General features: G+C 33.7%; 1 protein-coding gene across 2 annotated transcripts in view; it reads left to right on the top strand.

Annotated features, from left to right (window-relative positions):
• TM9SF3 (transmembrane 9 superfamily member 3) overlaps positions 1-21924 on the top strand; it is a 62936-nt gene that overhangs the window by 15771 nt on the left and 25241 nt on the right. The window contains exons 2-7 of one of the 2 annotated variants that reach the window (XM_012540187.2): positions 160-355; positions 3326-3448; positions 11908-12068; positions 13141-13218; positions 19030-19161; positions 20316-20482. In XM_012540187.2, coding sequence (XP_012395641.2) covers positions 160-355; positions 3326-3448; positions 11908-12068; positions 13141-13218; positions 19030-19161; positions 20316-20482 — 857 coding nt within the window. The remainder of the gene's footprint in view (positions 1-159; positions 356-3325; positions 3449-11907; positions 12069-13140; positions 13219-19029; positions 19162-20315; positions 20483-21924) is intronic. The other variant, XM_031956178.1, reaches the window with a different exon arrangement.

Genomic DNA, 21924 nt, shown 5'->3' with positions numbered 1-21924 from the left:
TCAGTAGTATGGTGTGTGTGATTGTTTGTATACACATATGTGTAATACAAGTAATTAAAACAAGTAATTAATCTGTTTACCTTAGATGTTTCTGACCAAAAAAGTACAGTACTTTAAATTTAATTTATAATTTTGTGTTCTAATGTGCTTTCTTTTTAGTACCAAGATAAAGAAGAAGTTGTTTTATGGATGAATACTGTAGGACCATACCACAATCGACAAGAAACTTATAAATACTTCTCACTTCCTTTCTGTGTGGGATCGAAAAAAAGCATCAGCCATTACCATGAAACACTGGGAGAAGCACTTCAAGGAGTTGAGTTGGAGTTTAGTGGCTTAGATATAAAATTCAAAGGTAAATATTTCAGAATTTATAAATTATAAATTAGGCATTGAGAAATACTTTAATCTTTAAATTAAATCTTTACTTAGAAAATTCTATACTTGGTTTAATAAAGATATTGAAACTTTTAGAAAACTTGGTAGCTGGACTACTTTTTTTAATCTATTTAGAAAATTTAAATAACATTTGTTTTCTTAGAGTTTAACTGACATTCTTTTTCTAGCAATCTGTAAATGTTTTTTGAGTTAACAGAGGACTATGTTGAGGGAACTGGGTATTATTAGCCTGGAAAAATACTTAAGGAGCATGTGATCAATGTCTTCAGGTATTTGAAGGAGTGTCATATAGTGGAAAGTGAAAGATTTGGCTTGTTTGTTTACCCCCACTGGGTAGAACCCAGAGCTGTGGGTGGAAGATGTAAAAGAGACCAATTAAGGATTGCTATGAGGAAGGACTGGGAATAGTTAGAGCTGCAATATGTGAGGTGATGGAATGGGAGGGTAAGCATGTGCTCTAATCGCTTGTTCTTTGCTGAGCACTAGGCGAAAATGCTGGAGATACAAATAGGACAGCAAAGATGTGCCAGCAGTGCTTAAATTGGTCACATTCTCGTTGGATGAAACAATGTACAAATGAGAATACGTTTTGGTGGCCGGTGGCTTTTTAGGGCCTGGCAGCAAGCAAAGTAGAAGGCAAGATAATAGGGCCATGAGGATTATAGAGAACATAATAGCAGGGCAAATTTGGGTCCATGTGCTGATATAGACTTGGACTCTAGGGCACCTCAGATAGAGTTAGGGATTAGATAATATATCCGGCACTGGTGGGAGTGGGAAAAATTGGCTGCTGGTTATGCTTGTCTGTTCTGATGCCTTTTCTCAGGCTAGGACAGAAGAAGGGAAGGTCCTTCGTGCTTCTCAGTAGTTGCCCATTATTGGTTCTGTTTGCTCTGGATCATGTTTAAATAGATAGGAGCTCCCGGTAGATTACTAAGGAAGGACCCAGGACAACGAGAGCTTTGGGATCACTCAAAGTAAGGGGTTGGTGTAGAGGATGATTTAGCAGATGATAATAAAGACTTATTAGACAAGGAGAAGACGACCTGTCTTTGCAACTCTTCCAACATTGAACTGAATTGTGTGTGTGTGTGTGTGTGTGTGTGTGTGTGTGTGTAATAAGTCAGATAGAATTTTGATTAGCATTTCTCTTATGATTTGGACTGATCTTTCATGTAGTTTGCTGGTAATTTGCTGGTTTTAAACAACTTTTTACATGATTTATTAAAAGTTTTATTTTTTAAAAAATCATTTATTTCATCGGATCAGGATTATGGATTTCAAGACCCATTTCTCCTTTAGGAGATTGTGCATGTTATTCTGAGAGATGTTATGTGAAAGTTATGTCTTTTATGTACTGCAGACCTTTTCTTTAATCTGTTTCTTTTTAATTTGAGAGATGCTATTTTTTAAAAAATCAAAAATTTTAAAATCATTTATAAAATCAATCCCATTAAAAATTTAAATTTTTTTAGTGACTAAAAAATTTATTTTTCTCCCTACATGGGTAAAAAGATCATTCCATTTTTTTCTTTTACTTTTTATTGATTAAGAAAGTTTTGATCTTAATGAAGTTAAAATTTCTGTAGTGTGTATATGATGTAAGGTTTGGCCCTGAATTCAATTTTTGCTATGCAACTTTACAAATTTCCTATGAGTTTTTTTAAAAATAAGTTTTTATTGATATCTTTGGCTATTTTCTATCAGCATAATTTCTCCAATGCCCTTCCTCCCACTCTCAGAGAGCTATACCATATATAAAGGCAAAAAGAAGAAAATTAACATAACTGTTTAATTCCTTGAAAAAGTCTGAAAATATGTGCAATGTACGATACTCATGACTTTCCCACCTCTGTGGAGTAGGAAAAAGGGTATCTCCTCATATTTCTTTCTTTTTTGGAGCCATATGATTCTACAACATTTAATTTTGAGAGTTTTTTTGTTGTTGAGTTTTGCTTTTTGTTTAACATTGTTATAATCATTATGTAAGGGGTAGCTAGGTAGTAGTAGCACAGTGGGTAGAGTGCTAGATCTAGAACCAAATTTGGCCCTGGACAATAGTTCTGAGGCAACTCACTTACCTTGTTTGCCTCATTTTTCTCATTTGTAAAATATGCTGGAGAAGGAAATGGCAAACCCCTTTATTATCTTTGCCTAGAAAATCCCAAGAGTCAGATGAAACTGGACAATGTTGGTTCCCTTGTTCTGCATATTTTATTTTGCAAGAGTTAATATAAATGTTTTCCATGCTTTTCTGTATTTATGGTATTTGTTAAAATATATGCTTCTTAAGGAACTTTTCTTTAAATTATACATGTATAGATAAATGCAGAAATATGTTTAGAAGAATTTCACATATTTATATTGTATTACTTGCTGCCTTAGGGAGAGAGGGGTTGGGAGTAAGGGAGGGAGAAAAATTTGGAGCACAAGGTTTTATACGGGTGAATGTTGAAAATTATCTTTACATGTACTTTGAAAATAAAAAGCTATTATTAAAAATAAAATAAAATATGCATACATAGTGCTTTCATCTTTATTAGTTGAATGAATTTATCAGCCACAGTTTAATAATTTAGTGACTGAAAGAAAAAATAATAAACAATCATTTTTGCGGGCAAAATTTAAAAGGAAAATTAAAATTTATTCTTCTGAGAATTATTAACTAACTTATTAAGTTATATAGACTGGCCTCTTGAAAAATCTTTTTAGGAGCTCAAACATGATCTGTTCATCTTAGTAGATAGTGTATTGATCATTCTAGTCTCATGTTACTGTTACTCCTCTCCTATTTTATAGGCGATAAAACTACAGAAAAGTTTTTAAATTAGAAAATATTAAGCTTAGGAAAGGTGACTTTTTTAATGTGTGTTTTTCCTTGTATATCTCACAAATTTGTGGTCTAATTAGACTATTTTAACTTAAGCAGATGACGTGCAAACCAACTACTGTGAAATTGACTTAGACAAAGCGAAAAGAGATGCTTTTGTATATGCTATCAAGAATCACTACTGGTACCAGATGTACATTGATGATTTACCAATATGGGGTAAAGTATAATTTAAAGTTCATTTTGACATTTTCTTTATCAGCATTATTTATTTAATCACTTGCACTGAATTGATTACTACCTTTATAGTGATTAAAATAATTCTCTATAATATTTGCATCATGTATAAAAGTAATTCATTTTAATATGTTGTCTTTGTCATCTATTACTAATGAATAAGCATTAATCTTAATAAAAACCAAATTAATGAAAAAATTAAATCCAACACAGACTTCCCTAAGGAAACCACATGTTTTACAGAGTAAAATTAGCAATTAAGACAGAATAATAAGCTCTTGTGAATATCCTTTGCTTTTTCTTATGTTTTTTCCAAAAATTCATTCAATCTCATTCATTTATTTGCTATCTCTCCTCCATAGAGGGTATGAATATATAGAATCATGTGTTAGGCAAATATAGAACACCAAAACTTAACCTGCTAAGCAAATATTCTACTAATTCATTTATTTCCTTAGCTAGGAGAAGTACTAGTAAATGGAAATGAGGGCAATAATTAAATATATTCATTTTTTCTTAGTGACTGAATTGAATATAGGGCAGGAACTTTAAACTTTGGCGCCAAGCTACATTTTAACTGATTCAACAGTTGATTTCATCTTACAAAACTAAGGCTTATAAGTAAGCATTTACATAGCTTTCAAATCAAAGTGCCTACCTTTTATAAGAACATAAATGTTTAGCTTTAATCCTAATGTGAGAAAAACTTTTTTTTTTAAATTTAAGTGAAGTCTTTGTGGCTTAAATTAGCATAAATGTGATACAAAATACAAACTACACAGTCAGTTATATGGGGTTTTCATAGTAAGTTCTTTGACTGTGATTTTCTCTTCAGGCTATGGACAGAGACAAATCTAGTGATTATTATTCTGTCTTAATTTCTTTAAGCTGTGAGTGAATAATCATGCTATTTGAGCATCATACCATGAAAACTAAGGTATTGTATTATAATCATATAATATTTTGAATATGGTTTACCTGGCTTATGTTTATTCATTGTTGTTTGAATGTGTGAATGGTAAACAGTTTGCATAAATGGCCATGTAAAGTATCAGGGTGGCAGCATGATGTAGTTGAATAAATCTTGGATTTGCAATCAAAACAACTGGATTCATGTTCCAGCTGAATAGTGAGTGACCATGAGCATATTATTTCATCTTTCTGGGTCTCATTTTCTTTGTCTGTTAAATGAGATCATTGATCTATATGATCTCAGAAGTTCTTTTCAGATCCTATTAACCTGTTCTTCTTAGACAAGGTTCTTTTATTTATATATATGTATGTGTGTATACACACACACACATATATACACACACACACACATATAAAAATATATATATAATTTCCATTTACATATAAAAACAATTTTAACATTATTTTTAAATATTTTGAGTTCTAAATTCTCTCCTTTTCTCCTTTCTTTTCTCCTTGAGAAGATAAGCGATTTGACTTGGATGATACATATGCAGTCACACATTTCCATATTAGCCATGTTTTGAGAGAAAGCATGACCAAAAACCCCCAACATCCCCAAGTTTTAAAAAATGTGCTTGTTTTCAGGCTCTAATAACCTATTTCTTTGGCAATTGGTAGCATTTTTCATCATAAATCCTTTGGAATTGTCTTGATGAGAATAACTAAGTCATTCAAACTTGATCATTGTATAATATTGTTGTTATTATGTATACTATTCTCCTGGATCTGCTTACTTCACTTTGCAACAGTTCATATAAAGTTTTTCTGAAAGTATCCCATTCATCATGTCTTAAAGCATAGTAGTATTCCATCACAGTTTTGTGTAGAGGGCTGAAACTCTTGAGTCGTGGCACTGAGGTCGATTCAAGTACTTAGGGCTAATTACTGATTGGACAATACTCTATGGGCATATGCTTGGAAAATGGTTCTTCCCACTATCCTGTGTTGGCTCAATGATTGGTGTATACAGAGGATTGTAGGAGGGACAAAGGGTTGGAATAAGACTGGCCAGAGTCACATTTTGACAGTAGAGGAGGGAGAAGGCAGTTGCAGAGATTCTGCTTCCATCCTGTTCAATCCTGCTTCTAAAGACCAAGAATAAAGACTAAGGACTTTTGCTTATCCTGACTCCGGGTGATTCTGGGGTGTCCTGGGTGCTGGCACGGTCGTCACAGTTATGTTCTACAATTTGTTCAGCCATTCCTCAGTTGATGAGCATCTCTTCAGTTATCAATTCTTTGTCACTATAAAAAGAACTGCTATAAATATTTTTGTACATGTATGTTGGACAAGGTTCTTAATCAGGAATCTGAACTTCCTAATCTCTTTTAAGGTTCCTTTTAGCTCCAAATTCTGTGGTCATTTATGGTGTCTTCTGGGTGTATTGAATAGGAAAATTGTGTTAACTAGAAAGATGCTTTTAGGTCCTTCTGAAAAATCTGATATTCTAAGAGTGATTGTTAGGGTTTTCCCCTTCCTTGTGTGAGAATAGAAATATAAATAAGGAGGAGTAGCTATGGGAGAAAGGCATATAAAGAAGAATCTGATAGATTGAGGAGTTGGCCAAGGAACCTTAGGTCCAGGTACTTATTACTTTTATCAGTTTTCATTGTTGAGGGATACTGCCTTGTCTCCATCCAAATCTTAAGCTTTACCAGGACTCTGGCTTAATCCTATCTCAGATCTCAGTAACTAGGGGCATACCTATTAGCCAAAGGAGGTTGCAACATGTTGGTTGTGGGAAGTTACTATTTTCAAATTGTGACCAGAACCTGTCCCTTCCCTTTTTTTGAGAGGACAAATGAAGATTGATTTAATTCATGCATTTCTGTTTTCTATTGTGTCTCCTTGGTTGGAAAGTTTAAGCAATTGCAGTGCTGACTCCAAAATGACCTTTGCAGAAATAGGCTGAGGTCTAGCTGGGTATAACAAATTGAAGTGACAGACTTTAATCAGGGTCCCTTTTCTGTGTCTTCATGTATTTTATATATATTAAACTATGCTAGGTTCTAAGAACAATTTTTGGACTTAATGGGTTAGGAGAACATTGTTGCTTGAAGCACAAAAGCAAGCCAAGCATAGAACATGAAGTTCTTGGATGTTATTTAAATTCTCACAGGATAGTGGCTTCCTAATTTATGGGGTAGCAAATTATTGAGCAAAGTCCCCAGGCAGTGGACTTTGAGCCTTTTCCCCCTCAGCACTGCCCTTCTCTGCTTTGTGCAAAGTGAACCATACTATTAATGTAGGCTGTTCTGGTGCTCATAATTGCTACTGGTGACTTGTGACCAATCACCATATAGTAAGTTTAATATAATATACCAAACCAGTTCTATTTTTAAATCTACTAATGACAGCGCTTCTTTAGAAGAACACCTTGGAAGCAAATCTGCACAAAATAATGATGTGGCCTAAGAAATTATCTGAATTTCTTAGTTCTTTGTGATTTGAAAACCAAGGAACAATCAACAGAATGATTTTTGGACTTCTACTTTGTTCATTATGCTAGACTCTGAGAGTGGTACAGACATAGAGAAGACAAGATCCTTGCCCTCACTGAGCTTAGTGTCTAATTGGTGCTTGTAGCAAGCATCTACAGTAAGTGATATGTAACAGCAATATTGGGCAATACTAGGCAATAAATGATAAATCTTACAAAATTGTTAATACAAATTGGAATAGTCAAGGCAGGAATTATTGAGGAAGGTTTGTTGGGAAAGGTACAATTTAGTATTTTTAAAGAGGGCCAGGATTTGAATGGATAAGGAAGGTGTATCAATCAGGAGAAATATGATGAACTGAAATATGGGAAGAAAGAGCATAAGCCTTTGCAGGGCAGGGAAGTAGGCCATTTGGTTGGAGAGGGGTTTTATACAAGGGAAATGTAGGGGATAAATTTTACACATGTTCACAAACTATTCCAGATATAATTTCTAGCCATGGGTGCAAGATTTAGGTGTTTAACTTACTTTGTGGACAATGGGATGCCATATTCTAAGAATCTGACAAGGAAAACATTTAGAAAATGTTGCTATAAGTAAAGTTGAAGTGGGAGTGTGCCAGGCATGTAGCAAGATAGGCGATAGTGATGTTTGAAAAACAGTAGGACTTCAACTATGCCAGAAATGGAGCCATGTATGACAGATGGAAAGACAATTTGGAACAAGGTTATGAAGGATTTTAAAAGCTAAACAAAGGAGGTTATACTGATCCTTTAAGCAATGTGGGAGCCATTGGAGTCTCTTAAGTAGAGCAGTGGACAGTCTCTTCTCTTCTACAGTTGTGTAAAGGATGGATTAGAGATCAGTGTCCAAGTAAGAGGTGAAGAGGATGTTTACTGGAGATATTGTGGAGAGAGGACTGGCAAATTCATGGATAATGCCAATATTATGTTACTGAGTGATTGGAAGGATAGTAATACTCTGAACAGAAAGAGGTATGTTTAGAAGGGATTTGGGGGAAAATATGAGAATGAGTTTAGTTTTGGACTTGATGTGTCTCCAGAAAATTCCAGTTTGAGTGGGTTCTTAAGAGAGTTCCTATAGTTTGTGCATATGTGTTTATTTGTTATAGCACATGTATGTATATTTTGTAAGTTATCTTTATAAAAGTGATAATTAAACTCATGGGTGCTAATGAAGTTGGTCATCCAAGTTAGAGAGTGGCGAGGAAAAATAGAAAAGGACCCAAGACAGCCTCACAGAGGAATGTGATCAAAGTGGTATCTTATCAGCATTGTGGTATACCTATATAGACTAGATTGGAGGGTATATAAAACTCAAGGTGGAAAGATTTCATGGGAGACTATTGCAATAATCAAGGCTGAGGTTTTAAGGATTTAAACTCTGGTAGGGAATAGTGAGCGTAAAAAGAAAAAAAGGGGGGAAGTGAAAAACATTGCTTTCATATGACCTATACTATAAAGAAAAATCAGTAGCATTTGTAGGTTGAGTGGATATTGACAGGTAAGAGAGTCAAAGATGATAACATGTTTTTGAATAATCTGGATTTCTGGGAAAATGGTAACAAGCCTTTCTAAATCTGTTTCCTTATCTGTAAAACGGGAATAATAATAAAAAACTATTATCCTCACAAGCTCTTTGAAGAGAGAGCCTGTGCCTTTTTAGTGTAGTGTTGACTTAGAATCGGGAGAGACTTGGGTTTCAACCAATTTTCTGACCCTTACTTGTCTGAATGGACAAGTCACATAATCTCTCTGAACCTCAAAGACTCCATGTGTGTCATGAGTAGGGCTGGGCCTGGAGTCAGAAAGTTCTATCTAGCCTGAGACACTTAATTAGCTGGACGACCACGTGCCAAATCACTTAACTCTTGTTTGTCCCAGTTTTCTCATCTGTAAAGTTGGGGATAATAAGAGCATCAACTTTGCAGGATTATTGTGAGGATTAAATGATATCATAATTGTAAAGCACTTAGCCTCAGGGCTGGTATACAGCAACCATTATGTAAGTGCTAGCTAATATCATAGTTCTATTGTTATTAATGCAATATGTTCTTTTAAACTCATTTCATTATAATATATAGACAGTTGCTTTGTGGACTTGAGCAGGCAGGTAGTCCAGCAGTTTAAGGCCTGCATGTGGAGCTTGAAGTGCTTGAAGTCCTTAGTTTGAAGCTAGCCTCAAACACTTAGTAGCTGTGTGACCCTGGGCAAGTCACTTAGCCCATTTGACTCAGTTTCCTCAGTTGTAAAATAGAGATAATAATAATAGCATCTGTCTAAAGTTTGTTGGGAGAATCAAATGAGATAATTTGTATAAACTGCTATATAACTTTTAGCTATTATTATTGTTGCTGTTGGACAAGTCACTTAACCTTTCTGAGCCTGTTTCTTAGTACTACTTGTTTCATAAGGATGCACTTGGTAAACTTTAAGATGATGTTACATAAATGTGAATTGTTATTCAAGGCCTGATCAATTCTGATTATGCTTCAGCCAGAATCAAGAAAGATGTTGTAAAAAAAGGAGTTTGAAATAGGTCTTAACTTTTTGCTTGTATTTCAGTGGCATAGATTAATTAAGTTATAGACTATTAAAGTAGTGGAAAATGGCCTCAATTGCAAGAAAGTGTGAGACTTTACAGACTAACCAAATAAATGTTATACATTGTGATATCATGTTATCTAGGAATTCAGAAGAAAGGAAAGGGTCTTCAGTGAAGATTATGAAGGAAATAGTATTTGTGGGATTTTGCAGGATGGATAGAATTTTTAGTTGCAAAGGAGAAAGGCTGAATTTAGACAGACCCTTACAGTCACCAAGCTAAAAACATCAACCTTGAAGTTGTTAGTATGAATGTTGAAGTTGTGAGTATAAGCATTAGAGCTATATCAGTCTGGACCTTGACAAAAACAGTTGATCTGGAACATATCATAGTTACTTGTGTATTTTGCAGGGACTAAACATTTTTTAACTGGGGAAGAAAAAAATGTACATGTGCCTCAAAGAAAATTAATTAGGAACTCTAAAATTCTTCTTTTATCTCCTTAAAAAGTATTATAATCCCTTGACAAGGTCAGTTCTGTCATAAGGAATAAATTCATTTGACCTGGTTAATTTCCTTGCTTTTAACAACAGGTAGAGATAATTGAAAATACGAGGCTTAATGTTTGGAGTTAGAGAGACCTATGTTTTCTTCCAGCTCTGCTATTTAATATTTTTGAATTTGGTCAACACTTTATCTCAATGGCTTTATCTATAAAAATAATGGAACTTTAGGTGATGATATGTGAGCTTTCTTCCAGTTCTAAATTTAAAATCTCTGATCCTATGAAAGTATTTCAGGGGAAAAGAAAGGAAAGATTTGAGGTGTAGAGTGTGCAAAAACCTTGAACAAATGGTTTGTGAAGTCGACAATGAGAAGACAAACTTGACAAATGGAAAGTAATTTTGTATCTCCTGCTATCATCAGGTACATAGTTTATGCTTAGTGAATGCTTTTGAATGAGTTCAGTTAAAAATTCTAAGCCTCTTTCATGTGGTAGTGAATGGAATTAAAATAGTCCTTGTCCTCCAGGAACTTAAAATCTAGTAAGGAAGATATAGCATGTATGTTTACTAACTCTTTACTTACTTACACTAAGTTGATGTATTCAGAGTATAATGAGAAATTGAGGTTGAGAGATCTTTTATATCAAAGACCTTCAAGAAACTGAAGTATGAAGGCCCCCTCAGCCAAGGGGATTGAAGGAATAGGTGACTGGAAGTGTTGATTGGTTGTTTATGCTTCTTACATTGACTTCCAGTTGGGGTCTTTCATCATTTTGTCCTTTGTATTTGTTTGTGTTTCCAGAAAAAATAGAATGGTGGCGGAAAATTCAGGAATTCAAATTTTTATTCTAGGCTACCAAATGATTTTATTACTTTAAAAAAATCATTCTCTTAGTGTCTGTTTCATTTTTGGCAAAAACATGACACTTCCTTTCCTATATCATAGAATTGTAATGTAATTTAAGATAAGATAGATATGAAAATATTTTAGAAAGTAAAGATCTACACAACTGTGAGCTAATAGACAGAGTAGGCCTTGTAAACAGGAAGATAGGGCATTAGGACCTACCTCTGACAAATATTAGCTATGTGACTATGGGTAAATCACTTAAGTCCTCAGTGCCCCTACTGGCTCCTTTAAGATTGAATTATAAACAGGTGACTGTTCTGCATTATTGAGAGTCCATACTGTGAATTCCCCACACTGATGAAATCGTAGGACTGGATAACAAAAGTTTATATCAGATTTGAGGAATTCTCTTTCCTTCTAGTAGTAGTGATGGATTACCCTGAACTATACAACCAGTCTTCTTTTATTCTTAATGACCTCTTGCCTGGAATTGTGGAACAGACATTTTATTTTTCTTTCTAAACTACTTGGCTTCTCTGAGGATCAACACACACACACACACACACACACACACAACACACAGTTCATATTCCTCACAAATAGGTCTGAAGTTGATTAATAAGAAATTTATTGTGTAACTAAATACTATAACTTTTGTGTGTTTGATTTTACTTGTTTAATCATCTTGAAATCAGGGTCTAATAAAGAAAAGGATATCTTATACAGTTTTCTGTAGTGCACATAAATTCAGTTTTGTTCTGCAAGACTTGCTCCTGCATGTAACAAAATTTGCCCTTAAAATTAGTCTCTTAGACTAGAAAAAACTATGCATATTTTCATAATGTACATTATGAATTATGCTATTTTTTCTTTTCTAACAAAGAGTGCTGTGAAATACCATGAAGTTGGAGCCTACTGCTGTTTGGCAGGACAGTTACAAAACAATTATTCTAAATAATTGGGCTTAATAGTATTTATTTACGTTTTTCCAATTGAATATTGCGGAAGTAACATAGTCTCAGCTTTTAGGAAAACTAGAAAAAGATTTCTTTTTAGTAATTAGTGATATTGCATTGTAAAATGTTAGCATTTTGTCTTTTATAGGTATTGTTGGTGAAGCAGATGAAGATGCTGAAGATTACTATCTTTGGACCTACAAAAGGCTGGAAATAGGTTTCAATGGAAATAGAATTGTGGATGTTAACTTAACTAGTGAAGGAAAGGTGAAACTGATAGCAAACACTAAAATTTCAATGTCTTATTCAGTAAGTATTTAAAAATATGCTATTCAGAGAACAGTATTTAGTTCATATTCCTCACAGTTATTTGTTCTAGAATTGAAGTAGATGAATAAGAAATTTGTTGTAACTAAATATTATAACTTTTGTCTATTTGACTTAACCTGTCTCATCATCTTGAAATCAGGTTCTAATTAAGAAAAGGACATCTTGAGTGCAGCTTTCTGTAGTGCACATAAGTTTAGTTCTGTTCTGCAGGATTTGCTCTGGGATATAACAAAATTTATCCTCAAAACTAGCTTAGTCTAGAAAAACTGTGTATGTATTCATAGTACATAGTATGAATTATTTTATCTCTTTTCTAAAAAAGAGTGCTATTAAGTACTCATTTTAACATTTGAGCCTATTGTTTGGGCAGGGCAGTTACAAACCAATTTGCAATTTCTTCATATTCCACCAAGAGGGATATGATCTGTCATTGAAATGTTTATCAGAGGGGAGATTTTTAACAATTGATGGCAAAATTACTCTCAATACTTTCTGAAATTGGGAATGGTAGAACAAAGAATGTAACTTTTGTAGGGAGAGCCTTTCTTTCCTAATCACACTCTTTGACTTAGGTAACTAGAAAAATGAACTTTGTAGTATCCAATTTTCAATGTCTTTTTAAGTGTTGTATATATGTACTTTTGCAAATATTTGAATAATTTTACTTAGGAAGTTCTTTTGGTGTGATCAAGTAGAAGTAATTCAATCTAAAAATGGAGTTCTCTTGGTTCTTATTTTGATTAATTTCAGATATTAAACTTATCCTAGATTAAAACATTAGCCAACAACAAATAGATCTTGAAAACTGAACTCTTGTCACTCTTAGAAGATGACAAATAATCTTAGAAGATATGACAAAATTGTGTTGTTGATGTTGTGTATATAGAGAAATATGCACTGACTCCTTTTTTTATACTTATTTTGAAGTGCCAATAATGACAGCCATTTTCTATCCTGGCTCTAGTTTCTTAATACTTTTAAATTTCTTTTAATAAACTTTTATTCTGGTTCTTTGATTTTTGTAAGTTATTCAAAATAAAATTTATTTCAGGTGAAATGGAAAAAATCAGATATAAAATTTGAAGATCGATTTGACAAATATCTTGATCCATCTTTTTTTCAACACAGGGTATGTAAAATATTTTGTATATTTAAGACATTTAATGCATATTAATTCTTTCACTTTTCCCCCCATTGAAGTGACTTAATGAAATATAGTGAAATTTGTAAGGCCATTCTTTGGAAATGAAACCTATTAGATGTCATTGATAGGTAAATGATCATCCCTCTTTGAAATAAAATATAATTCTTTGAGATCTTAGTTAGAGCTAACATTAGACTCCCTAGGGTGAGTAGATAGAACATTTATTAAGAGCATTTTTGATACTAGGCTGCTGGTCCCTGTGCTAAGGGTATCCTGAAATCAAGATCATTCCTGTCAGAAAGGTGCTTACATCTTAAAAGGGAAATTGAAAACAGACAAAGAGGAGCTGTGAGGTGAGGGCAATTCTTGGAGGAGAGGGTACAAAGGAAGTGTGTGCTACAGGCATGAGGTGTGAAGGGAAAAGGAAAAGGACAGAAAGGGAAGGCTTCCTTGCCTCCAAGCTGGAGGGCTCGAGCAGGAAGTCTGAGTGAGCACATGTTGCATGCAAGGTGGTCATGCTGTTCTTGAGATGACTGATGGAAGATCTCTAGAGAGGGAACCCACTCACTGGCTTAGGATCAGGAAGTTGGATATGGGAGTCTGCTTCTCCCCCCAGCCAGTCGTAAGACCCCCACCCCCACCCCACCCCCCAGGCCCATTGCTCAACCACTGGCCTTCATTTCCCTCAGGTGTAATACAAGTGGGCTGGATTTGAGGACCTTCAGTTCTCTGTGATCCATAGCTGAATTCCTAGAGTGTCAGGGTCCTGTATATTTTGCAGCTTTTTTTAGTCTCCTAGTTCTGAAGAAATCATGTGTTTCCCCTCTGAAAGCAGGAGGGCTTTTTGTGACTTCATAAAAAGAGACAAATGAGAGCTGAGGATAGAGGGATGCCACCATGTTTAGAAACCTGAAGTGTGGAATCAGTTTTGTTTTTCTTCTGCTACTCTCTTCATAGCACAGAGCTTTTGGTGTGCCTAGGCTTTTGTCCACTCCTTCTATGGAGATCCCAGGCTGAAGTTCCATCAGAACTTCTATTGACCCATCCCTCTCTTATCTCTTCAGAAGAGAGTAAGACTTAAATTTTTTTCATTTTGGGGGAGGCACAAAAGATTATGAGGCGGGAAAACATGAAAATCTTTCCATTTCCTCAAAGCTCTTTAGGGATGATGTTAGTTACCAACTCAAACTACCACCTGTAGTCACCTGACTCCAATGACATTTGGTAGGGATATATGCCTGTGATATTTCCACAAACTTGGGAAGTGTTGCTTGGTTAAATTCCAGAAAGTGTTATTAATTAGAACTCAATATAAATGGAATGTTTTGTTGAAAAATAAGTTATTAGTTATATTTAGATTCCCATTCTGGATTACAGAAAACTTCTGTAAACAAAATAGAATACTAGAATTATAGAATTGTGGGACTGAAGAGGACTTTAAAGTTCCTCTACTTTGGGGAATATTGATAATAAGCATGTTTCTCATTTGACACATAAAAAAACTTGAGACTCAGAGAGGTAAGATGATTTCCCTGCCATGGTTACATTATCATTTTGAATTTTCTTTTTTTAGAGAAAACTTTAGTTTCAACAGAACATACCATTCATCGAAAGCGAGAACTCCCCTTACCTTGCACAATGAATTGGTTCTCTTGTTGGTATTGGTTGGAATGAAGAAGATGATAGAGCAGTGGCAGCAGCATTAGCACAGCTACAGTGGTGGGACTTTTTGATCTTTGAAAGGAATTTTGGGTAGTAACAGTAGGGGTTACAGTGGGAATAGGATGGGTGTAGTTGTACTCGTGTTGCTAGGAAAGTTTAAAGGTAGTGCCAAACACTAACACTTAGCTTTTGCCAGTAAGGAATTTAAAATATAGAGAGATTTATATTTTCAGACATGGTCAATATTTTAAAGGGAAAAAAAAAGTAGGGGCTAAGTAGTGATCTTAGACTGGAAGTTTGCCTTGGTCTACCAACATCTTTTATAGTTAGGAAGTCATTAGTTTTTTGGGTTTTTTTGTTTGTTTTTGCACTTAAATGTGCTTAGCCATGTTGATTGCAGTGTAGAGACAGCCTCTGTGAAGTCATAAAAAGGTTATTGAACTTAGAATCTAGGAGACTAAATTGCTAGTCTCATTTACGCTACCACTAGTGTCTCAAGTTTCCTAATCTGTTAGTTGGTGATCATAATGTTTCCACTCAGAAGGCAATGTGTTCTGGCGTTTAAGGAACCAGCCTTAGAGTCTAGTAGGAAGACTGGTTGAAGTTACACCTCTACCAGTCACTGTGACCTCTTGATGGCTCCACACCTTAGGACTTAGAATACTTTTCAGTTGCAGAACACAAGTGCCTCTTAGTACTTATATATATATAGTAGTTATCTGTGTTGTTAGATAGAATTTTCTCACTGGGAATTCTCCACATTGAGGAAATCTCATGACCTGGCAAAAAAAACAAACAAAACCAAAAATATTATTTGAACAATTTATTTCACAAAATTTTTGTGAAGATATAGTTTGTTATAAATGGTAAGGTGCTAGGTAAAATGTGTTGTTATCATCATAGATTCTTAATAAAAATTGGGTTAATGATTGCTTTTTAGCCTATTATAAAAGAAATTAGGCTTTACTTATTCTCATAGGACTACTTGGTCAGGAAGAATAATTTTTGCATAGTTGAGGGATTGTAGGATCCTTGGATTTAGTGCTGAGATGTTACTCAGCATCTAATCTGAATCCTGCATTTTAGAGAGAAGGAAATTGAAGCCCTAAGTGGTCTGGCAACTTCCCTGAGGTTCACCTGGTAGTACATAGCAGAAATGAAGTTTAAATTGAGCCCTTTAAAAACAGATCCTTTATCATTTTTCGGCTATCCCCCATTTAACTTCTATAAATTATTAATAAATTTGGTATTGTTGCTTAGATATTGCTTGCATGAGCGAGTGACAATTGAATTACTTCATTCCTGGATGTCCTATAGACTGTCATATTTTTGTTCTAAGATGTAAGTTGGTTATTTTGAACTTTGGTCCTACAGGATCTCTTCCCATCAGAAGTTTTCCACTCATAGATAGGATTTTAATTTATACATAAAATTTCCCCTTTTAATTCAATTATTTTGAGTTTTGAAGAGAAGTTTTTATTGTACTATAAGCTCTAGGCTTCTTCACCTTGATTTTATCTTTTGGGAGTAAAAGGATAGCTTAATAAAATTGAGGCTGTGGGGTTTTTTTTCCCCCCATTGTAGTTTTTTTTTGTCAGTGATCTAAGTGGGGTCATAGTTCTACTTTCATTTGTCTGCTAGATGTTTCATCTTGGATATCTTGTTGTCACCTTAAACTCGATGTATTTAACATAAAATTTTTTAGCTTCTCTCCAAAATCATCTTGTCATGATTTCTGTTACTATTTTTTCCAAGAAAGAAGAATACTCTTTTTGTTTGACTCTTGCTTTCCCACCATCATTGTTCCATTGAAATAAAATTATTTTGAATCAGAATATTAAATATTATCTATTAATAACTATAGGCAGTTTTGGAAAAAAACTTCTGAAACATTTTTTAAAAACACATAAACAATATAAATTCCTGTGGTTTCCTCATTGGGAATTGATTATCATTTAATTTTTCCCTTTATATTCCTGCATAATATACTCAAGAATAGAATCATTTCTTAGTACTAATTTATAGGTAAACATAGAACTTTGGGCACAGTGTTATACATACTCTAAATGCTTATTAAGTATTTCCCAAGTGAAAGAATTTGTCCTTAGGAAGGAGATATCTGTAAACCTATACTGTATCCTCTGAGTTTCATATCGTGTATGTATATATATATAAAACCTGTTTTCTTAATTTTTGGATATGGATGAATTAGAGTAGGAGGTAGGTTAAAGGAACAGAACTTAATTTGAAAAAAAAAAAAAATCCCTTTATTTCAAACTCCAAAACTAATTTACTCTGGGCTAAGCTAGTAGAGAATAACTTTTTTTAGTTAATCAGTGTAATTAATGCCTATTATTTAGTACTTATAAGCTGTAGGAGATAATTTTTATATTGTTTATTAGTAATACTTACTTACAAGCTGTAGGAGAAATACTGAAATGTGGTCCCTGCCCTCAAGAGGATCCTATTTCAACTGTTGAGACAAGACAAGATACATAATGATAATGCTATTAAAACATGATTAAGTACTAAAATATGTGATTCATGCTATAAAAGAAGGGAAATGAGGGAAGTTCAAAACAATTAAGAGTAGGCTTCATGTAGAATATGAAATTTGAGTTAGGCCTTTAAAGTTGGGAGATTTGAATAAGGGTAGGGGGAATACTTAGTTGAAAAAGTGTCCCAAAATGAGCAGACACAGAGGCAGAAATAAAAAGGAACTGTGTGTAGGACAGTGAGATAGAAAGGATTGGAAAATAATTTTGAGTAGCTAGATTAGGCATGTTACAAATGTTATAAAATATCTGGAAAGTCAGAACCAGGCATTTTTTTTTTAAACAAAAAAATTATTAGTCATTTGTTTATTTAGCCAGGAAGTTTTTTAAAATTAATTTTTCAGTCAGCAAAAAATCTGCCTTCTTAGCCCCCCCCCCCCCTTAGCTTTCTCCAAATAAAAATTAACGAAAAATAAAATCACTGTTACAAACATATATAGTCAGGCAAAACACATTTATTTTTGCATTAGTTATGTTTAGAAGGGGAAAAAAAACTATAAACATGGTGTGTGTGTGTGTGTGTGTGTAAGAGAGAGAGAGAGAGAAGTATTCTGTCAATTTATACCCCTCAATTTGTTTAGCATGTCCTCTGTTGATGGTCCCATTTTTTCTGTTACTTCAAGAAAAATCTGTAAATATTTTGATGTTTTTTGTTTTGATTAGAAATTATCCTTCTCTTAACTTACCTTCCTCTCTATTTTCTCCTTCTCTTTCCCTTTTGAGTGAAATCTATTTCTATGGGTATAGACCCAATTGTGTGGGGTAGGATATGTGTGTGTGTGTGTGTGTGTGTGTGTGTGTGTGTGTGTGTGTGTGTATACGTGTGTGCGCACACACATATTTCAGATGAAAGTGTGGTTCAACGGTCAATATCTGTTTTTTGTCCCTCCTCCCCTTTGCATAAACTTTAAATTGTATTCTCTGATTGTATGAGAGAATTTCTTTTAACCTTTCTTTCCCTTTCTTTCCAGTGAATTAGGAAAGCAATGAGCACTATAAATTTCAGATTATTTTTCTTTAATTTATGAGTATCTTAAATAGAAATATGATCCATTGATAGCAGTTATAGCAAATGTTATCTTTTTTTTATATGACACAATTTTGGTGTACCTCAATTTAAGCATTTAGTTTGTTCTGGAGAAGTTTTCTGTGCATCATAATATGTCTAAAACTAGAATGAGGAAATTGCTATTTAACAGTCACTTGCTAGTTTAAGTCATTTATCCTCCAGCTTCTTAAAACTGTGGGTTGTGACTCCCATATGGGTTCTGGTAATTGAGTGTGAAGGTTGCAAAATTATGATTTATCATCAATAAATGTTTGCTTTGTCTGCCTATTTTATATACTTATATATCTGGGATAACATAAAAAATTTTCAAATAAAGAGGGGTTGCAAATGGTGGGGGTGGGGGGTTTAAGAACCCTTGGTTTATCATATGTTATTGGTAGATTTTTTTTTTTAACGTAGCAAGTTAACCTGTTATGTTTATAAATAAAAATTTTATATTTTAATTATTTTTATAAAACTTGTTGAATTTTATGACTGCTATTTTATGTTGGTAATATTTGTATTTTTTAGATTCATTGGTTTTCAATTTTCAATTCTTTTATGATGGTTATCTTCTTGGTGGGCTTAGTTTCGATGATTTTAATGAGAACTTTAAGAAAAGATTATGCACGCTATAGTAAAGAGGAAGAAATGGATGATATGGTGAGTAAACATTTCCTAATTTTCCAAAATTCATTTTAGAAACTTACATAGATTAAGAAATTTTGAGAAACATCAGAATATTGAATTTTTTCTTATGTTGAAGAAGATTATTTAGCATTTAAGAAAATTAGTAATATTTGTTAAGTTTTACATGTAAATGGGGAAGATGGGTCTTTTTGTCAAATCTTTCATAATTTATTGGGATTATTTGAGCTGTCTATGATGGTTGTACTTTTAACCATGACAACCTTTCTTGAGTCCATTTCCCCATTTGGTGTAGGTGATTTCAAAGATCTATTCCAAATGAATATTCTATATAGTCTGCTATTTTATCCTAGGGCTTTTCTAGCCTTTAACTAGGATTCTTGCATTTAGTTGTCATTTTTTGACTTACTAGTCACATGAACCTGGGCAAGTCACTTCTCTATAAAATGATGATACTAGTCTCATAGTGGTTTTTTGAAGATCAATGAAAGAGTGGTTGTGAAAGCACTTTAAAAATTTTCAGACACATGGGATTATTAATATAATTGGGAGCTCCAAATTCATGGCAGTAGTGTAAGTGTACTCCACATATGATCCTTCTTTATGTAGAACAATAAGTGCTGCAATACTAATCATATACTTGTGAAATTATCTTCTAAAGGAAGATTAAGAATTGCAGGCAGTAACTTCTCCCAGGTTGTTCTTTCTTTTTACTCTTTCTCAAACATTTTTCAATCTCTACTACCTAAAATACCCAGGATTGGTGCTGTACTTAAGCAGATGACTTTGCCTGTTACTATCATCATATATCAGAGATAACAGCTATTTTTTAATATGTGTTGAATTTTTTTATAAGTTTCAATGTTTTACATATATTTTAATTTTTAGGATGTTTTAATTTTGTTACCTTTATATATATATCATATTTATTTATTTGGAAGTATGTGAAATTGGGCATTTCTTTATCCCAAAGAAAAAGTTAAAATACCATATACATGTCATCATGTCTGACATTGTATAGACTATACTAAGTAATGTCCTCTTTATTGAGAGAGGAGTGAGGTATTCAGCCCCCAAATTAAGTGATTTATATTGAAGAAAGCTTTTAATTTTCATTTTTACCACTTCATTGTATCTAACACTTTATGATTTCCCCCCATTATACATAGGACAGAGACCTAGGAGATGAGTATGGCTGGAAGCAGGTACATGGAGATGTTTTTAGACCATCAAGTCACCCTCTGATATTTTCCTCACTTATTGGTTCTGGATGCCAGATATTTGCAGTATCTTTCATTGTCATTATTGTTGCAATGATAGAGGACTTATACACAGAGTAAGTGAACTCAAATATATTTCCAGTTTTGTTCCTGTAACAGACTTGATTATTCATCATCCTGATTATATATTTCTGTGTTCTCTCAAAAAGGATGATTGACTATTCATATTTACTATTTAGTGAGGATTATTATAACCTAAATATTAGGTTTTTTTTTACTAGAAACAAAAAGAACATAATCTTTTTAAAAAGCAGTGTTGGACTGTAATACATTATACTTTAGGGCTTTACTATATTATACTTTTGTAGAAAGGTAAAAAAGTCTGATAGTCATTATCAACTGGATAAAAGATAATAATACCTGAGTCACCAAATACTGTAAACATTTGGATCTATCAACAAAATAATAGTGTATATCATTTGTTGCACTGTTTGAGAAAATTTGTGAATGAATCCAATTTTTTGAATAAATAGAAATCAGTTATTACTGCCATTATTTTAATCTAAATTTTATATTTATGATTGACTTAAAAATGAAAGACAAGGTGTACTTTTGTGTAAAACAGGCAAGTAAGTTACATGTTAGAAATCAAATATAAACTCTGATTAATATAAACACAACCAAGGAACATCCCTAGGGTTTAGTTAGAGAAGCATGACTATATCGCCCGCTACCATTAAAACCTAGCAATCATTAATGTGTCAGGCATTTATGGAATAGCAGCTTCTTAGTTTAGAGGTATCTTAAGTTGACTTTGCCCTGCCTTTCTTGAATTCTGTAAGCAGCCAAAGTGGCCTTCTTGTTTCTCATACATGGTTCTCAGTCTGCTTTCTTCATACTTTTTCACTGGTTATTGCTCATGTTTGGAAGATACGTTTTTCCTTACCTCTCTGTCTTTTAGATTCCCTCATTTCCTTTTAAATTAAATATAAATCCTACCTTCTACATAAAATTTTTCCTTAACTCCCTGTCCTCAGTCATTTTATATATTAATATATATTTTGAATAGATTTATAGAGTTACATGTTGTTTCCCTTAGTAAGTTCAATAAGTTAGTTCCCTGAGGATTGGTCTCATTCCATATTTGTATTTTTAGTGTTAACATCTAGCACAGTGTCTGGTACATAATAGATAGGTGTTTCATAATAGATAGGTGGTACATAATAGATAGGTCACTACTTTCAGGTGAACAATCTGAGTTTAGAATTCTCTTTAATAGGTCAGGGAGTGTGGTATCAAAGTACAAACACTTTAAAATTCATCACTGTTGAATCAGAAAGATTTGATTATGTGTTTGGAGTTACTACTGTATTAATGGAATGTTCATCTATCACCAGAACACCAGTTGTCCTGATCTTGTTGGACTTGGCTGATTCCCCAGAGTAAGTGAGGCTGGGACCTTGCACAGCCTTGCCTTACTTGAATCTGATTCACTTGCTGGGCATGGCATCTCCTTCCTGATGTCATGATCCCCTCTGGGAACAAACAGTTGCAGTCT

Source organism: Sarcophilus harrisii, chromosome 2 (genome assembly GCF_902635505.1).
Source record: "Sarcophilus harrisii chromosome 2, mSarHar1.11, whole genome shotgun sequence".
NCBI classification, from domain to species: domain Eukaryota; kingdom Metazoa; phylum Chordata; class Mammalia; order Dasyuromorphia; family Dasyuridae; genus Sarcophilus; species Sarcophilus harrisii.
The sequence above is the reverse complement of the archived record's forward strand: the minus strand, read 5'-3'. Positions and strand labels throughout refer to the sequence as shown.